The sequence below is a fragment of the Penicillium psychrofluorescens genome (assembly GCF_964197705.1).
Source record: "Penicillium psychrofluorescens genome assembly, chromosome: 2".
NCBI classification, from domain to species: Eukaryota; Fungi; Ascomycota; class Eurotiomycetes; order Eurotiales; family Aspergillaceae; genus Penicillium; species Penicillium psychrofluorescens.
The window spans coordinates 1,231,118-1,249,109 of NC_133440.1; the positions used below are offsets into that span (position 1 = coordinate 1,231,118).

Here is a 17,992-nt window from a genome sequence, read left to right on the forward strand (position 1 = left end):
CGGCCAGGCACATGTCGCTCGCTTGCGCAGATCGAAACCCGCTTCAAATTATGCCTAGCGGTCGAGTAGTCGCGAGGCACCTCCGCAATTTCACCCCTGGTTACCCCCTTCGGGCCCTAATCAGCCTCGGATTTGCGCGACTGTTCAAGTATCGATCAGCCGGGAGCCGCCCTCCCCCCTCCCCAATTCATTATTTTGGGCATCATTTTATTTCCCCACGATGGAATAGTGTCTCGTGGGCTTGTGACGCACAGTAGCGTCATGACAGAGCACACCCTAGTTTGATTCATGGGTATCCTCGTGTGTTCCGCTAGTTAGTTCCATTGTCAGGGACCATCCATGGCCAACCAAACTCAAAGCGGATCCTACTAGCGGGTCACCGCATGGTTCACGGGTCATGCGCCGTGAAGCTCTGTACATACAGTACTCCATTTCTTTATGGGACGAGTTCCTTTGCGCACGGTCTGCGGCGAGCGCGAAATGCCTTGACTGCGGAATGTGTGAGATTGACCATCCAAGAAGAAGCAAGTAACCTCTTTGTTTTTCTCCTCCAAGTCAACTCCGTTTTCCTCTTGGTGGGCGGGTGGCTCCACCGCTGCGGCGCCTGTGCTCGCTCGACACTTTACTCAAGCTCTGGTCGGTGCTGTTCGGGGCCCCCGATCTGGCACAGCGCCGTCTAGACCTGCCGAAATACGGGGTGCAGCCCCAACCCTACCCTTCTGGCTCACATAACTGTAGAGCAGATCACTCCCTCTTCACCGAGTCTCCGCTTATCTACCAATGGGGGGCCCCCTGTGCCGACACAGATAGGCCGCTCCTACACTGACTTGCCTTGTCCACCGGAGGGCCGTTCTCGGGTGCCAATGCATCCACCAACCCCAGATATAGGATTCCACCCTCTCGCACGGATGGTGTGTCTGTGCGCTCTGCGCCGTGGATCGATGTCATCATCCTAGGCCTAATTCAACGGTCTGGCGGCGTTTTAGAGGCATCAACTTCTTTTGTTCGTCTCTTGCCTGCGGTCATGGGAGATCCGACCATTCCCTTTGCCACCTTGGTGAGCCCCTCTTTATTCGTCTTTAAGCGCCGTTGGGGCGTTGTTGTCCCTTTCATCTTGCCGCAGTCACTCGCAGATTTTTGGCTCGGACAGGGGAATGAATGAACCTCTCGGCCAACCTTTCACCGCAGAGCCGACGGCACAGTTTCTGTGGCCTAGATGGCGCAGTAAACATGAGGCTGTTGAGTCTTTGCGTTCCGCGAATATTTAAAGCGGGCGCCAGGGAGGCCGTTCCATGGTTCGGTGTACCCGCTTTCCCCTTGGGTCGGTAAAGGAACTCTCATCGGCGACACCATTATTATTTGCCATATCTGTTCTCTCCGTCGGGTGGAAAGCTTCTCCCTTTTTCCCCTTCCCCCAAGCTTCCCTCCCTGACTGTCTCCCCTCCCCCCGTCCGCTTTTGATCGGCCATGTCGGCCCCGACCAGGCAGTTCCACAGACTCTCTATCGGTCGAGATATGGCTGGGACGCGCGCCCAGGCCAGGAGGGCACGCACGGCGGGGCCGGACCCTCCCGACGACGACAGTGACCACGACGACGAGGGGGACGACGAGGGGGCCGACAGCTCGCTAGACGAGAGCTCGAGCGAGGCAGAGGAGAGCGAAGACGAGTCTACCAGCGCTTCGGCCGTGCTAGCCGGGTCGGGAATCACCTATGACTTGGCGCAATTGGACTCCGAGTCCGAGGCCAGGGCACTCGTGGGGTTGACGGGCCAATTCGACGTCGTTAATTGCCGTGCCACTCGCGTGGGATATGAGTTCCAGCTCTCGGATCGACCGCAGGTGCATCTTGGCCCAGACTCATACGTTTGCACCTGTCCGACCTTCCAGAGCCGGCCGGATGTGGCGTGCCAGCATATATTCGTGGGTAGTCCTCCAGCAACCATGGGGGAGATAGGGCTGACACCTCCTTCGTACAGTGGATCCTCGACCAGCTCCATGGCTACTTCATCCCGGAACCCCCATCAGAGGAAGTAGAACTATCTCGTGATGGTCATCCACGCGTCCTCCCGCGCATCGAAGAGCTGCTGGAAGGCCAGTTAGAAGCGGTGGCCGGCCGGCTCAATTGGCATCTGCTACGAGCTGAAAATAATGGCAGCGGTGCGGGGATGACCCGTGCAGAAAAAGTGCGCGATATCCTGTCTGCGTTCAGGCCCGTGACAGTAGCAGAGGATTTCCGGCAGGATCTGGTAGAAACCACGGCGCAGGCGCGCACTCCAGAGCAATGCGTGGTCCAGGGAGACTTTGAGGCGACGATCTTCCGGCTGGCCGTGCACGACAACGGGGTCTTCAGCAGTCTGTGCAAGGCGATGCCCGCCGGCGCATGCGCGGCCATCTATTTCGACAAGGCGCAGGAACAGTCACGCCGGCTACTGGCTGACTTTGACCGGTACTGCGCGACAGGCGAGCGTTCCGACAGCTCCAGTCCCGGTGGAGGCATTTACAACGTCGACGAGGTCATCGCGCAACTACGCCGGTGTGTCAATCGCATCCGCGTCAACATCGTCGCCCGCGCACCGCACGGCTCCGAGGGCGCCGCCAAAGCTCTCATCTCCATTCTTGAAGCTGTGACTGCCCGCAACAAAGACCCGCTCGACGGTAACCGCTGGGGCCGGGTCTCCTTCCACGGGGAGGATGAAGACCAGCGCAATCTGTACCATCAGTTAATCGGGTCGCCGGACCTGGACAACGACCCTGACGCGGAATTCTTCGTTCTTGACGCTCTGGACATCTTGCGCCCGTCAGACCTGAGCCAGTTCAAAACCAACCTGCGGGATATCCTGCACAAGATCGAGGTTGATCGCGCTCCGAAACCATATCTCCTGCGGTTGACGGCATTGGTCCGTGCCGCTGAGACAGGGGCTGCACCTCCGGGGTCGGGGCAGAAGAGACCAGCTGCTGGGAACTCGGGAGGCAATACGAAACGAAGTCGATGATCGATTGCTTTTACGGTTCTCTTTCTTTTACTATTTTTTGGGAGGTATTCTTGACTTTTATACTCATCATGTCGGGCGGCTGTTCGTGTGTCCCATTCATTCCAATACCCCCCCGATCCCTGCATTTTGTTACATTTCGGTTCTTTTCATCATACCATCATCATCAGCGAGATTCAAGTCGGTGCTCGTGCCATTCTTTAATGCAGTGCTCGGTGTGGCTTTGTCTCTGGTCTACATAGTATAATCCATGAAGACGACTCGGGTAACTTCATCCACATTCAAAATACTAGCACTGTCGTCATACCTAAACACTAGATATCCCAACCCAGCGCCCCGACATGTGTCAGCCAGCCACTAGCTGCAAGAAACCGTGGAACTGCACCAAAGCTATTGTCTTGGCTTGACCCACCCGCGCCTCACGCCTGTCCACAAAGAGTAAGAGGAGCAGGTGAAAGAAAAGTATATTCCCTATTGTGGACTAGGGTCGGCATGTGTGAGGCAGCAAGTTTGTTGTGGAGAATTCAATTCGGGACTTTTTCGAGATTATTCTGGCTTCATAGATGCCTCTTCCTGTTGTATGAGAGGTTTGGCGGGGTAGATAACTGTGGCAGGTTTGGGAATGGTTTATTATGGTCTTGCCCTAATTGTCTATTGTCGTAGGCGTTATTCACACTCGCCCCTTGTGTGACTAGTCTGTAATTGGGTCGGCAGATTTGGTAGGTACAGTGGGAAATTCCCACTTAAAGGGACTGCAATGCAGCCGACTCTCGGCTTTGTGAAAGTCTTTGTGGGCTCGAGGGGGCGAGGGGGCGAGGGGGCCAATACTGGTAAACAACGGCGTGCTTAATCGGATTTTTATGACCTTAGAAAGAACTGGGACCTCCTGATATATTCGATGTTAAAAGGCCATTGCCCGCCTTTAAGTAGTCTACTGACGTTGGCACGCGATGGAGGCTTAGCATGTGTGCTCAACATGAAGGCAGACATTCGGATTGTGGGCAGTTGTGCGATAAGTCAAGTTATGGAATTTGAATATATCTAGCCTCAATTTCAGGTAGAAAGCTTTTTCATGGTGGTTCAATCTTATTGTCTGTCAATTGGTAATTTCTGTTGATCTGAAGTTCACATAATGAAATAACACCCATCAGTTGAATAGCGTCAAATATATATCTCGCGACTTTAGTCATTTTCAACATCGTCATACCCATTGTTGCACGGACCTTTAGCTCTTTTCCTGATTTCAATACATTTAAAACCATTTCTGCCTTTATTTCCTGACTACTTGCAGTAAAATTGAGGCACTATAATGCACCAAGAGACGGAAGTGGGCTTCGTTAGTCATAGAGATCCACAGCGATAATCTTTCATCAATTGGCCGGCTGGCCCAATGGCAAGGCGCTTGACTACGAATCAAGAGATTGCAGGTTCGACCCCTGCGTCGGTCATTTTTTGGCTCTTTTTAGAGTAGCTATCGATTTTTAGCCCATTGTGCCCAAGTCGCGGCCCCAAATTCATTTTTAGGTATTTTTTTGGAGTTGGTGCAAGTAAATTTTACAACATGATGGGCCAATGCACTCTACTGGCCGCTGATTATGCATAGGAGAAGCGTTGGCTATTAACTCTTTTTTTAGGAATGAAACGACGGAAGGAAGACATGGTAGACTCGATATCTACTAACATGTGATAAAAGTGGTATGTGAAAGAAGCGAAGGTAAAACTATTATACTACTATCCAGGCAAGAAGAAAACCCATGTCCATAGTCGAAACCCTAAACGCGAAATCAATGCTCCACGTTCGCGTAGCCGTAGCACAGGATATCGCCCTGGGGGTTGAGCAGTTGCTCCAGCGTCACATTTGGCGCGAGCGTGCCAATGTTCACCTCGAAGTCGAGGGTGACGTTCTTCCCGCCGTAGTCAAATGGGACGATGGGGCCGCCAACCTGGTGGAACCGTGTGGGAAGGTCTTTCAACTGCCAACCCCAGAGGATGCGGTCGAGATTGGTGTGATGCATGAAGAAGAGAGGATCTAACATATCAGTAAATACTCTTGAGTAAAAAGTTGGATCTCTACTCACCACCGGGACTTTGGGCTGAATTGCCGAGAGTTCCTAAAACACCTCCAGCTCCGAAATGACCGCTTCCGTGGATATTGGGCTCAGAGAAACTTGGGATATTCTCAATTGCTCGTGCAAACGACGTGTAGTCATCCTGGGCTTGGACATGGTCCACGAGGCTTTGCTGGGCAAAACTGTTCATGATCCACGGGATGAAGTCGCGACGGACACAATCTGGAGTCGGATAATTCCGAGTGAAGAGACCTGGAGCGAAAGCACCACCCTCAACACAGCCACCACCAGTGCGTCCGGTGAGGTTAAAGGGGTTCTGTTCAGCTGTTGCCTCTTCATACTTGCCGTTACCGCCGAATCCAAGAGTCTTGGAGAAGATTTCGGTCTCGAAGATGGCAGTGGAGTTCTCATCCTTAGATGCGTCCAGGGCCCAGTTCCAGTATCTGCTCAAGGAATTAAAAAATTACCCAAAAGATTGACAGGCTCATACTCACGGCTGAGCGCCTTGATACTGGCACTCCTCCCTGAGAGCTTTCTCATAAGTAGCGACGAAGTACCGATGCCACAGGATAAAGAAGCCCTAAGAGGTTGATAATTATTAGCTTGAGCAATATACCATCAAGAGAGATTCAAACCTACCACCCAGTGAATATAAGGGGTTTGGTCAGCATGCGTGGCTTGGAAGTCATCATAGTGGTTGACAACACCCTTGAACGGAGAGATAGGCTTCAGGCTTGTCAAACAATGAACCGCGCCCAAATACTCGGCCTTCTCAAAATCGTTCAATTGCCTCCTAGAAGGAGATCAGCCTCCTTTCACTAGATCAAATAAAGGGATATATACCATTCCTTGCGCAGGGGAGGGTCCTGACATTTGATAGGATCTGGATTCCCTCCATCCGAGCCATGAGGGCTCCCGTCACCAGAAGACCCATGACCATGAGACGAGCCAATACCGGAACCAGAGCCACGGGAGTCAGGAGAGGCAAGGGCACCGAGCCCCAAAGCGCCGAACGACAGCAATACTTTGCCAAGATGCATCTTGGGCTTTTTTGAAACAAGAAGACTTAAAGAGTGGATGCTTGATGGGCGTGAGAGAGTAGTAGTACTCCATTTAAGAGGAAATGCATTTTGCCCTTGTCCCGGAGAACTGACTAGTTCGGTTGGGCAAACGAAGCCCTAACGCCCCTGGGCGCTGCAGGGGCCAACGGTACATGCAATGGGCTTGTCACTGCAGCCCCAAAGATCGACAGGCCGGTTGGTTGCCAAGACTGGGAATCCCTACACAGAATGATCTCGGTCATGTTCCCGCTAGGCGTGCTAATTGGACCCATGATCGTCGTTATGAACATCATAACTTTTGTCCACGGAGTATTCGATCCAATTATCTGTTAATATATGGCATAAACAAAAGCAATTGACATAAATGCCACCTTTTCCTAATGTGTCTGATTTATTCGCGTTTGGTAGTCGATCATTACTGATCGGACGGTTCGCCTGCTATGGTTAGTGCTCCATCAGGATCAAAGGAACTGCCGAGTGTGTTGCATCCCCAGAGAATCGCCAAGGCACTAACGGTCAGGGCACGCATCCAAACCAATTGCAATCGACCGACCACCATCATTAGCTGTTCTGGGAATAGCTCTTCCTGAACCTGTTCTATCTATATCAATGATGTGCTTCGTCGCGAGGTCCAATCAGTGGTTTATTGGGGGCCAGCGTTGCAATTGCACCCTTGTAGTTCTCGGCCTTGCGTGATCCAAGTATCAATCCTTGTAAGACAATGCTCGTTGGGCGCACCCGCCCCTGAACATCACATCCCCGAAGCCTGTAGCTTCGCACTAGAAAGAGGTCCAAGGCTAGTTCACAGGATTCGTCACTATGAAGCTTTGAGGGCCAAGTCTTATATGTGCATTTTTTATATAATACCAGGGCCTTCATGAATCCTGGAGGGGCGTGACCAGCGAAACTCTCGCCGGGATATCCTCACGCTCCTTTATCTATAATCGACCTGATTCTTGCTGGTCAAGCATGGCCACTTACATCTCGGCGAGCGATGGCTCGCTGCAGCCTGCATTCCTTACCGTTATGGGGATTTTGTTATTGCTCTCGATTACGAGTGTCGCGCTGAGACTATACTGCCGCGTTTTCCTTGTCCATAAAGTCGGCGCCGATGATTATCTGATTATGAGCGGGTTGATGGTGACGATTGGAATGGCGGTCATGAATGTGTTTCATATCAGCTACGGTACCGGGTTGGTGACTCCCTTTTCCTCTATTCTCTCACTCTTGCTAATAGGCTCAGTCGCCACATCGCGGACCTTCCACTCATGAAAATCCTCATCCCCACTCTGAAGTACTGGTATGTGTACCAGCTCGTCTATCCCGTCGCCATTGGGCTGGTCAAATTTAGCATCTTGGCTCAGTACTACCGCATCTTCGCCGTCAAGAGGTTCCAAGGGATGGTGATTGGTGTCGGGGTTTTTGTGATGGTGTATACTATCGTTGTGATCTTTGTGAATGTAAGTTTCGTGTCTTCTCTCTCTTTCTGCCTTATATTGAACATTTAGGCTTTCGAATGCCACACCAAGCCCTGGCGCGCATGGTCGCCGTCGTTCCCTAAGGGCTGTAACAATCTCCCCGCCGCATACTTCTCAACTGCTGGCATCAACATCCTGACTGATGTGACGATTCTTATAATGCCGCTTCCACAACTGATGAAACTCAATCTTCATAAACGGCGGAAGTGGGCTCTCATTGCTATCTTCTTCACCGGAGCCTTTGCCACGGCCGCATCCATTGTCCGGCTCAACGCTCTATATAAGTACACTGTCACTACAGATGTATCATACGACGCCATCTACGTGAGTTCAAAATTTACCACCCTAGCCATAAGCATCTACTGAATCAAGGAAAAGATTCTCCTCTGGTCCCAGATAGAAGTAAACGTGGCGATCATCTCCGCCTCAGCACCATCCCTCCGCCCGATGTTCAGCAACATCTTCAAGGGCACATCCTACGGCCGATCCTACGGCCAATACCGCAGCGGATCCCGCCCCTTCTACGGGGGCGGATATGGACGAGACCGTTCAGCTTCTCGGCCCAGAATAACCACCAATATCCGTGGTGGCATCGAGATGACATCGCGAGACGAGGAAAATATGCCGCCTGGCATTGTCAGTGCCCAGACACCTCGTGCTGATAGTAATAGCAGCCAAGATTATATCTTGAGGCCCAACGATCGTGCTATGAAAACGGTTATGGTTGAGATGAGAAGTGAGCATGGCGATGACTGAAGATGCTGGTCTGGGATATCTGTTTACTTTGTTTTCTTGCGATGGGATGGGAGTCTGGGTTTAATTGGGATGGATGGGACAAAGGATTGGTATCTCATGATAATAGGAATACCCCTCGCAACACATTCTCTTTGGGAATTTTCTTATCGGAAGAAATACTGAGGATGTACCTGCCTACAGGTTATTTGTACATAGACGTGCATTTATTCATCAAAATATTTCAAGCAATAGAAGAGAAAAAGATATCCACAGGATATACACACCAGTAACACGCTCAACCCGACAAATCCAGCACCACACGGCCCTGGAGTTTACCCTCGGCCATCTCCTGGAAGACACCGGTCAAGGCATCCATCTTCTCAGTGCGGAAATGAGCCGAGATAATGCCTCTCGCCGCAAAGTCCAGGGTCTTAATAGCATCCGTCCGGTTCCCAACCGCGGATCCCGTGATAGTGTAGTGCTTACTGATAAAGCTAGATGGGAACGCCGTCGCAATAGCCTTTGGATCACCCTCCGGAATACCCACACAGACCAGCGTTCCATTAAAGCGCAGCAGCGGCAGCGCCTGTGCATACGCGGCATTCGCAGCCGTGCACACCACTGCGGCGTGGGCACCAAGCCCATCGGTCAGCGACTGGACGTGCTTCTGCAGCGCGGTGCCATTATCATCGGCGGGGAACTTGGTGATGTCGACAAAGTGCTCCGCGCCGGAGGACTTGACGAGTTCTTCCTTGCTGCCGTGATCAATCCCAATTACGCGCAGGCCCATGCCCTTGCTCGCGAGTTGGACGGCAATGTGGCCCAGTCCACCGCCGGCGCCGGAGATGACCACCCACTGGCCCGGGCGTGCTTGGCTGCGGTTCAACGCAGAGTACACGGTCACACCAGCGCAGAGCATTGGCGCCGCAGCTGCTGAGTCCAGCCCGTCCGGGATCGGAGTCACATAGCTGGCGGGCCCCACAGCGTACTGCTGGAACGTGCCGGGGTAATAGTAACCGGAAATCTTTTGGTTGAAGCACAGTCCATCGGCGCCGGCCTGACAGGGCTGGCAGTGCCCGCACGCGCTGGCAATCCACTTGATACCAACGCGATCGCCGACTTTCAAGCCCGACGACTCACAGCCTGGGCCGAGCTTGGCGATTTTGCCCACGCCCTCGTGGCCGCCGACTTGGCCTGGCTGGGTTGGGAAAGGGAACATCTTCCATGTGTTAGTCATAACGCCATAGTCCGAGTGGCACACGCCGGAGTGTGTCAGGTTAATCAGGACCTCGCCGGCGGCAGGCTCCGGGACGTCGATTTCGACGACCTTGGTCGAGACTGTACCGGGCTGGTCGTAGACGGCGGCCTTTTGCTTCTTAGGAACGTCAGGGGCAGCCATGGCGGTATGTCAAGGTTGGAAATTATATAAAAATGAGGAGGATGACTGCTTTCAGTGAGTCTTACCCCAGAACCGGGGAATGGGCTATTAATACGATTTAACTAGGACTAATCACGGGCGTGGGGAGAGAGAGAATCGCGGGGAAAAGGCGCCAACGACTGGTAGCCTCGGATACCGGGATCGAGCACTACCATTGACTACCGGTAAGTGTTGTCCAGAGCATCATAATCGACATTCATAGGCTTGGCGAGGGGCGATGTGGAGTATCGGCGACCAATCTCGGCAGATCCTCGTTGGTTGATGCCTGGATGCCTTGCACGTAGCGCGATTCAAATAATTAATACAAGAGAAGAATGCGATCGAGTGGAATGCTTTTATAGTTGATAACATAGTTCGATCCAAGGACCCTCCGGGTAATTAGCGGCAGATTGGTACTGTCATCCTTCGGGAAAATGCCCTCCGATTCCCAAAAGATGGAGATCCACTGACTACAGTACTTAAACCTCGACAAGGCTCAACTCTCCATAATTACGTTAACCATGTCCACCCCCATAGTTGACTCCCACGTCCACCTCTTCCCGGCATCACACCTCCCAACCCTCGCCTGGTACCGTCCCGGCAACCCCATTGGTGCACAGCACAGCGTCGATGAATACCGGAACGCGAGCTCGTCAGTGTCCACTGATGCATCAGCCAATGATCCAAAATACCTGCGCGGGTTTATTTTCGTTGAAGTAGATCGCATCTCGTCTGTAGCGGAGCACGACCCACCCGGATGGACTCATGCACTGGACGAGGTCTCGCTCCTCGCGCGGATTGCGCGGGGTGAGCCGATCCCCGGAGAAGGCCATCAGCCAGCACACCAGAGTCTCTGTCTGGGGATTGTGACGTGGGCGCCTGTTCCCGGCGGACCGGAGGTGTTGAGCGCGTATATGGATAAGGTGAAGCAGAGGACGAAGACGGAGGCTGTGTGGCGCAGAGTGTGTGGAGTGCGGTATCTGACGCAAAACAGACCGGCTGGCACTATGCTCGCTCCCGCATTTGTGGATGGTCTACGTTGGCTGGGCACGAAGGGCCTGGTCTTTGAGCTTGGCGTGAATGCGCGACTGGGCGGGCTGGGACAGCTGCGAGAGGCAGTTGAGATGATGCAAAGGGCGTACAGTGGGGTTGCAAAGGACTCGAAAGAGGCAGTGACCATTATTATCAGTCAGGTTCTGGTTCTCGCAATCGATTTCTCTTTCGCTAACTGTCTCTAGACCACCTCAGCAAACCCAATCTCCGTCTCCCGCCGCAGTCAGTTCCTAACCACCCTGATTACCTCGAGTGGAAGGATCTCACGGAGCAAATGGCGCACGCCCATCCGCGAACATACATGAAGCTCTCCGGGGCATTGACGGAGCTACCGCCGCTAGATGCTGAGTCCGAAATCGACATCCCTGCTCTGGTGGAGCGGCTCAGGCCCTGGACAGATGCGGTGTTTGATGCATTCGGCGCAGAGCGAGTGATGTTTGGTTCGGACTGGCCGGTTTGCAATACAGGTGGCAGCGGTGATGTCGCCTGGAATCGGTGGCGACATATAGTCGAGGGGATTTTGGAGAGAAGGGGGTTGCCCGAAGAGCAGAAGAAGGGTATTTGGGGAGGAGTGGCCGTGGAGGCCTACGGTATTCAATTATAATTCTTTTATTTTTGGCTTGCTTGTTGAAAACAGTCTACGCCGATATGTGCAAGTGTTACTGGAGATTAACAAACAGCCCACCATCCACCAGGATCTGGGCCCCCGTCTGTCCCCGAAGAATGGAAAGATTAGCATAGATTCACCAGAATGAAACAAAAAGAAACTCACCACATAGCTGCTCAACTCCTCACAAGCCAAAAACACCGCCGGTCCCGCCAAATCCGGCGGCTGACCGAGTCTCCCTAGCGGAATCCGGCCCTCCATATACTCCCTCTTAGTGGGATCCGCCATGTCGGCATCATTCAACTGCGTGCGGATAGTCCCCGGCAACAGCGCATTACAGCGAATGCCATGTTTGCCCAGCGCGACGGCGCACGACTGCATGAGACTCAGGATGCCGGCCTTGGTGGGTGTGTAGTGCGTCTGCTGGCCGCCGCCGACAAGCGCGGAGATGGAGCTGACACCGATGATGGAGCCCCCGGGCGGGGACTGGGACTGGGCCATTTGGCGTGCGGCGGCTTGGGTGGCATAGAAGGCGCCGGAGAGGTTCGTTGAGATGGTGTGTTCGAGGAGGGAGGGTTCGAGGCTGGATAGACAAAGGTAATCAGTTAGACATGGTACGTTCTTAAGATCTGGGTAGCTGCGTACTCGAGAAACTCGGCGAATTGACACACGCCGGCATTGCTCACAAAGACGTCGAGCCGGCCGAATTTCTCGACCGTTTGGGCGACAAATTCCCGGCCGGTCTCGGGCTTGGAAATATCGCCGGCGACGGTAAGAAAGCGCGCTTGGTCTGCGCCGGCTTCGACCTCATTCACGTCCTTGTGCATGGCGGCTAGCAGGTCATCCTCTTTGGCACCACCTAGGTGGCTGACGGAGACTTTCGCTCCATGGCGGAGGTATTCAAGGGCAATTGCCTAACCAATGTCAGTCAGTCACTTTTTGTCCAGGTATTCGAGGATTAGGCACGTACACGACCAATTCCTGTGAGACCGCCGGTAATGGCGGCAACCTTTCCGACCAGTAGCTGTGGGATAGGCATTTTTGGCGTATAGTATTGAGGTTGAGGAGGGCTGGGCTGTTCTCATTCACTCATTTATTCCCCCGCCAGATAAGATAACCCACCGGCTCGGGGATCTCGTGGTGATGTTAGGCCGAGGGGTGGATCAGGCCCACGCCGCTATTAACCGGACGGAAAAATGATTATGATTCAAGCGGGGAAAGGACGCAACATTTATCCGTCACCATTCATTTCAGTCTATTGGAGTTATTTGGTTCGTGGAATATGTACATGACTGAGACATAACAGGAAAAATAAAAGACACGTTTCATGCGCACCCGCTATATGGTCATTCTGGAAATCTATGCCGCGGCTCCGTTCGCCTGCTCGTTGTCCGGTGCACGAAGGCTTTTCTGCGGCGCCGGGTTCAGGATGTTGGCAGCAGGGATCAGCGGCGCGGCTGGGTTGAGTTCCAGGCCGAAGCCGGGCTTGTCCAGGATGGAGACGTCGAGGTAGCCCTTGGTGGGGATGGGCTCGTTGAGGAAGAGGTTGCCAAACACGGGCTCCACGGACTTGCCGTCGGGGGAGTTGGCCAGGTATTCCTGGAACGGACAGTTGGTCTGCGACACAACAAAGTGATAGGAGTAGGGGCCGGAGGCGTGAGGCACCACGGGGATGTCATAGGCGGCCGCCATCGCCGAGACCTTGAGCAACTCGGTCATCCCGCCCACCCACATGACGTCGGGCTGGAGGATGTCAAGGTTGCGGCCCTCGACTAGCTTGCGGAAGCCATAGCGAGAGAACTCGTGCTCGCCGGTGGTGAACTTGACCGTGGGATGAGCGCGCTTGAGCAGCGCATGGCCGTCAAAGTCATCGGGCGACAGACACTCCTCCCACCAGTCAATGTCCAGACCCTGGGCCTCGCAGCGCTTGACCAGCTGGATAGTGTAGGGTACCGTCAGAGACATGTAACAGTCGACACGCAGCGGGAAATCCGGTCCCACGCTCTCGCGCTGCATACGCAGGTACTCGACGTTCTTGAGCAGGCCCTCGGTCCCCTCGTCGGGACCGTGCGGCAACGCCACCTTGGCTCCGATGAAACCCGCTGCCTTGGCCGAGGCTGGTTGGGGTCCTGTGCAGTAGAAATTCAGGCGCTCCCGTGTAGCACCGCCGATGAGCTTGTACACGGGCTCGTTGCGGATCTTACCCAACAGATCCCACAGGGCCAGGTCGATGACCGAGATCACCGCCACAGGCAGACCCTTGCGGCCGTAGAACATGGAGCCGCGGTACATCTTCTCGAACAGGTCATTGGTGTCGCGGGGATCTATTTGCCACAAGAACAGTTAGTAGACGCGCATGAGTACTATTTCTTGGGGTGATGCGTACCGGCACCGACCAGGAACCGATCAAAGTGATGTTGCACCAGCCAGCACGCGGGTGGACCTCCGAACCCAGTCGCGAAGCCCTTGGTACCGTCGGTGGCTTCGATCTCGACACAGAACGAGCCCAGCACGTTGATCCCCCATGATGTCCGCGAGCCGCGATACTGCGCCCACTTGGTCATGGGAGTAGAGATGCTGCTGTCGACCAGCCAGTGGCCGCCTTTGACCTAGGAGAGGGTCAGTACTGATTGATCCCTCGTTATTGGCATCACGTACATTGTGGTAGTCGCCACCGGAGCCGACACCGTCAATGATGAAGGTGCGGACCTCCTTAATGCGAGGGAAGTTGGATGTTGCGCTCATTGTGGATTTGTAGGAATGATTCTTGGACCGAGAAAATAGGAAAGAAGGAGAGGGAAGAAAGGCCGAGTTGGTGTTTAACTATTTCCCGCCGTGGGCTGCTCGGTACGCAATCGCCCGAGGCGAGCCGGCCGGAGAAAAGGCATGCGACCAGCACGCGGAACGTCAGCACGATGATGCGTACTGCACCGTCGGTACTTTTTCGAACTGACTACTGCCGTAGAGTAATCACGATTCATTCTCTTCCTAGTAACTTAGTTTCACCTATTGGGGGTATTCAGGGTCTTGGTCCCCCTAGGCACCCTACGTAGCGTTTGCGGGGCCCCGCTCCTGCCTCAGGCACCTACTCGGCCCCAACGACTCCGGGTCCTCGACTGAATTTCCTCTCTCGTTCCTTCCTTCCTGACCCTCCACTCCACCATTACAATCCCCTCCATCGGACTATCCCCGTGATTATTGTCCCTCCGCGGCGATCACTCCGTGCTTCGGCTCGAGGCTCGGATGATGGGAGATTGCCCTCCCGGCTAAAACCACCATGCCGAATCATGCAGGGTCTCCCGTCCAACAGCCCCCTTCCTCCAATCAGTTCGACAGAGACCATAGCCCGGCAGAGTCATGGTCCGGCGCAGACTCGGATAATGATCCCCCTGACTCCAATGGTTCCTCTGCCCGCGCGTTGAAACGCAAGCGTCCCCTCACCGTGTCGTACGTTGCCCCGGCCATTCAAAGTAGATGTCCCTCGATCTAATGATCACTCTAGCTGTGAGCTCTGCAAGCAGAGGAAAGTGAAATGCGATCGCACGCAGCCGAGTTGTGGTTGGTGTATGCGCAATGGTCAGATATGTGAGTACAAGGAGCGGAAAAAGCCTGGCCTCCGGGCTGGGTATGGCAAGGAATTGGAGCAACGACTGGGTAAGCCGCAATGAGCTCTTCGAGGGATTCAAGTCTAACAGCCTCTCTAGATCGCCTGGAAGATGTCATCCAAGCCCAAGCTCGGCTCATCGAGATGCACATCCTCCAGAACCAGCCGGGAGTCGGCCACGATCTGCCCCAGGCTGGTCCTCTGTCCTATAGTTCTCCATCAGAACCGTCGGCTATGCATGGCCCGAGTCCCCAGACGGCCTTTTACTTCAATGACCCAACACCTGCGACATTGCCCTCACGTCGGCCAGATACCACCATGCCCAGTCCTTCGGAGGCCTCCGTCAAGACGGCAGCACCGGCTCACTTACAGAATGGGCCTCCGGCAACTCCGTCACTGGGCCAATTGCCGCAAGCGCAAGCCTCCAATGGCGGTGATTACACAGCGAATGACTCTTTGTTGAAAATTCCTTTCACTCTATCCTCTAACCAGGAACAATCGCTAGCAGATCCAGATCTCGATCTTCCGCCGTATGATCTGCTTTACGCCTTGGTTGACCTCTATTTTGAGCATATCAACCCCTGGTGCCCGATTCTCCATCGTCGAACCACTCTGGATACCTTCTTTGGGCCGTCCCCGCTGGAAGAAGCGGACCGCATTGTCCTGTACTCGATTGTGGTGACCACACTTCGCTTTTCGTCAGACGCCCGGCTGAACGAGCCAAACCGCAAACGATTCCACGACTCCTCAAAACAAAAGGTTCTTCTCTATGGACTCGAAAATTCGTCTGTCAAAGCGCTCCAGGCGCTTGTGATTCTTGCCTTGGACCTCGTCGGTTCATCTAATGGTCCACCGGGCTGGAAGCTACTGGCTCTCATTACACGATCCGTCGTCCAACTAGGGCTGGCCGTGGAGTCCAAGTCGACCCTCATTGCTCCCGCCTACCCTTCCATTTATACTCTCAGGGCTGTCACCTTGTCCGAGCCAGACTCGTGGATCGAGGATGAGAGTAGGCGTCGGTTATTCTGGATGGTATACTTGCTGGACCGATACTCGACCCTCGCGACCGCATTCAACTTCGCTTTGGACGACAAAGATATTGACCGCAAGCTGCCATGCAAAGACGAGTTTTTCATGAAGAATCACCCCGTGGAAACGCGGTGGTTCCACTACTCCGGTGACCGCGCCGACTACCTCAGTCACGCCGACAACGTGGGCTCTTTCGGGCTTTATGTCGAGATCCTCGGGATCCTGTCTCGTGTTCACACCTTCCTGAAACGACCCGTCGATATCGGAGCCCTTTCGGATGTGGAAGAGTGGCAGGCTACATATAGAAAACTCGATAACGAGTTGACGACGTGGGAATTCAATCTGCCTGCGGAATATGCCTATGAAAACTCATCCCGGCTCCTCAACGGGTCGAAGCACAGTCGCGGTCTTCACAGTGACTGGGTGCAACTCCATACCACCTATCAAACGTGAGTCTTCTCCATTTCCGATCCAGGGAAAATACAACTACTCACACCCATCTAGAGCTGTGATTCGCCTTCACTCATCAGCCGCCTACCCAACCACGCGGTCCCCAATCTTCACTCCATCCTACAGCGCCAGCCAACGGTGCCTCCTTGCCGTGGACAACATCCTCTCTGTAACCCGCTTCGTCGTAGAACACAACATGCTCGACAAGCTCGGTCCCCCCTTCGCCTTCACCCTCTGGGTCTCTGCCCGCCTCCTACTCGTCCACGGCTCCACCATAGCCCACACCGTCAGCCCAGATATCCTCTTCTTCGTCGACGCCCTCGCCCGCATGGGCAAGTTCTGGAAAGTTGCAGAGCGCTACAGCACCATACTGCAGCGCGTCCTGGACGAGTACGGCGAATACCAGCAATCTGCCGCGATGATGGACGGCGAGCGCTCCACTCCATCTACCGTCAAAATCCTGGCCGATATGCGCCGCTGCGCATTCGACCTCGATTTCCTCATTTCGCGCCAGCCCCGCGAGTCCCCGATGGCCGCAGGCGGCGGCGAACCCCACCCCGGCTTCGCGGGCCCTGCCATGCCGGCGCGTAACCTCGCTCCGAACGAACTCGAGTACCTCGACGTCTTCGGCTTCTTCAATGTCCCTCGCGTCCCGCCCCCACGGGCCGCGGGCCCAACCCCGGCGGCTGCGGCCCAGCTCGAGATGGGCGAGTCTGTGCCCGACCCCATGTCCATCCATGGCCTCACTGGCGCCGGGCAACCGACACCTGGTGTTGAGGGGGGCCATCCGGCGAATGCGAATGAGTTCAATATCACGAATTATCTGATTCCGACGCCTGAAACGGATTGGCTGTTCCGGCCTGGTGGATGATATATGTATTTAACTCATACCCCTCTCATGCCCTGTCTACCTGCGCTTCTGACGTTTTACGCAATAAAAGTCGTGTCCATTTAGTATATAGTGTTATCCCCACCTGCTGTCATGTATTTATACCCCTTTTTTGCCATTTATTCTACCTGCTGTCGTGTATTTGTACCCCTTTCTTTCCATTCATTTGGACAACAATAGGAAGCAATGGTGTTGGAGTTGGGAGGAGGCGGAACAGGAATCAACTCAATTGACTCGAAACTAAACTCTAAAATGTAATCAACAATGAACAGAAGAAGGTAAGTGCATGCATGCCCCAGCGCAAATAATCAGTGAACGTCTTCCCGGTTCCAGACCGGTTGTGTTGTCCCGTACAGAAAATACTGGTTGTGAACCGACTATTTGCCGCTGAGGGAGGTATGCCGAGAGAGCGTGGAGATTCGGTCGAACATCAAACATCAATAATGACAGGAACGCAGACATGGTCATGTACGTGTAGAACATCAACAGGAGCAGCAATGAGGAGAAGAAGGAGAAGAAACATGTACGCGTCGAAAGCAATGCCCACAACGTAACTCCCATCATCAATCACAGCGCAACTTCCATAAACAATACAAGTCAAGAAGCAGAC

At 54.0% G+C, this 17,992-nt stretch overlaps 8 protein-coding genes and 1 non-coding gene across 9 annotated transcripts; 5 read left to right on the forward strand and 4 right to left on the reverse strand.

Annotated features, from left to right (window-relative positions):
- Window positions 1-1,467: 1,467 nt before the first annotated feature.
- Window positions 1,468-2,993, forward strand: PFLUO_LOCUS2674 (uncharacterized protein; the record flags this gene model as incomplete). Its single annotated transcript, XM_073779839.1, has 2 exons — window positions 1,468-1,920; window positions 1,977-2,993. The coding sequence occupies 2 exons, from the start codon at window positions 1,468-1,470 to the stop codon at window positions 2,991-2,993; spliced, it is 1,470 nt and encodes a 489-aa protein (XP_073636754.1).
- Window positions 2,994-4,366: 1,373 nt separating this feature from the next.
- On the forward strand, window positions 4,367-4,438 carry PFLUO_LOCUS2675. Its single transcript has one exon. It is a non-coding gene; the product is annotated as a tRNA-Arg (tRNA).
- Window positions 4,439-4,774: 336 nt separating this feature from the next.
- PFLUO_LOCUS2676 (uncharacterized protein) lies at window positions 4,775-6,099 on the reverse strand (the record flags this gene model as incomplete). The annotated part of the gene is made up of 5 exons (XM_073779840.1): window positions 4,775-5,019; window positions 5,069-5,502; window positions 5,554-5,639; window positions 5,699-5,852; window positions 5,903-6,099. 5 exons carry the CDS (start codon window positions 6,097-6,099, stop codon window positions 4,775-4,777), a joined length of 1,116 nt encoding a protein of 371 aa, XP_073636755.1.
- A 990-nt stretch (window positions 6,100-7,089) lies between these two features.
- On the forward strand, window positions 7,090-8,354 carry PFLUO_LOCUS2677 (uncharacterized protein; the record flags this gene model as incomplete). The annotated part of the gene is made up of 4 exons (XM_073779841.1): window positions 7,090-7,313; window positions 7,364-7,580; window positions 7,629-7,922; window positions 7,977-8,354. 4 exons carry the CDS (start codon window positions 7,090-7,092, stop codon window positions 8,352-8,354), a joined length of 1,113 nt encoding a protein of 370 aa, XP_073636756.1.
- Window positions 8,355-8,628: 274 nt separating this feature from the next.
- Window positions 8,629-9,732, reverse strand: PFLUO_LOCUS2678 (uncharacterized protein; the record flags this gene model as incomplete). Its single annotated transcript, XM_073779842.1, has 1 exon — window positions 8,629-9,732. One exon carries the CDS (start codon window positions 9,730-9,732, stop codon window positions 8,629-8,631), a length of 1,104 nt encoding a protein of 367 aa, XP_073636757.1.
- Window positions 9,733-10,271: 539 nt separating this feature from the next.
- PFLUO_LOCUS2679 (L-rhamnono-gamma-lactonase) lies at window positions 10,272-11,407 on the forward strand (the record flags this gene model as incomplete). The annotated part of the gene is made up of 2 exons (XM_073779843.1): window positions 10,272-10,938; window positions 10,989-11,407. 2 exons carry the CDS (start codon window positions 10,272-10,274, stop codon window positions 11,405-11,407), a joined length of 1,086 nt encoding a protein of 361 aa, XP_073636758.1.
- A 55-nt stretch (window positions 11,408-11,462) lies between these two features.
- PFLUO_LOCUS2680 (L-rhamnose-1-dehydrogenase) lies at window positions 11,463-12,449 on the reverse strand (the record flags this gene model as incomplete). The annotated part of the gene is made up of 4 exons (XM_073779845.1): window positions 11,463-11,513; window positions 11,576-11,993; window positions 12,056-12,324; window positions 12,381-12,449. 4 exons carry the CDS (start codon window positions 12,447-12,449, stop codon window positions 11,463-11,465), a joined length of 807 nt encoding a protein of 268 aa, XP_073636759.1.
- Window positions 12,450-12,769: 320 nt separating this feature from the next.
- Window positions 12,770-14,155, reverse strand: PFLUO_LOCUS2681 (uncharacterized protein; the record flags this gene model as incomplete). The annotated part of the gene is made up of 3 exons (XM_073779846.1): window positions 12,770-13,734; window positions 13,797-14,019; window positions 14,069-14,155. The coding sequence occupies 3 exons, from the start codon at window positions 14,153-14,155 to the stop codon at window positions 12,770-12,772; spliced, it is 1,275 nt and encodes a 424-aa protein (XP_073636760.1).
- Window positions 14,156-14,687: 532 nt separating this feature from the next.
- On the forward strand, window positions 14,688-17,364 carry PFLUO_LOCUS2682 (uncharacterized protein; the record flags this gene model as incomplete). The annotated part of the gene is made up of 4 exons (XM_073779847.1): window positions 14,688-14,857; window positions 14,913-15,064; window positions 15,115-16,492; window positions 16,548-17,364. The coding sequence occupies 4 exons, from the start codon at window positions 14,688-14,690 to the stop codon at window positions 17,362-17,364; spliced, it is 2,517 nt and encodes an 838-aa protein (XP_073636761.1).
- Window positions 17,365-17,992: the final 628 nt, after the last annotated feature.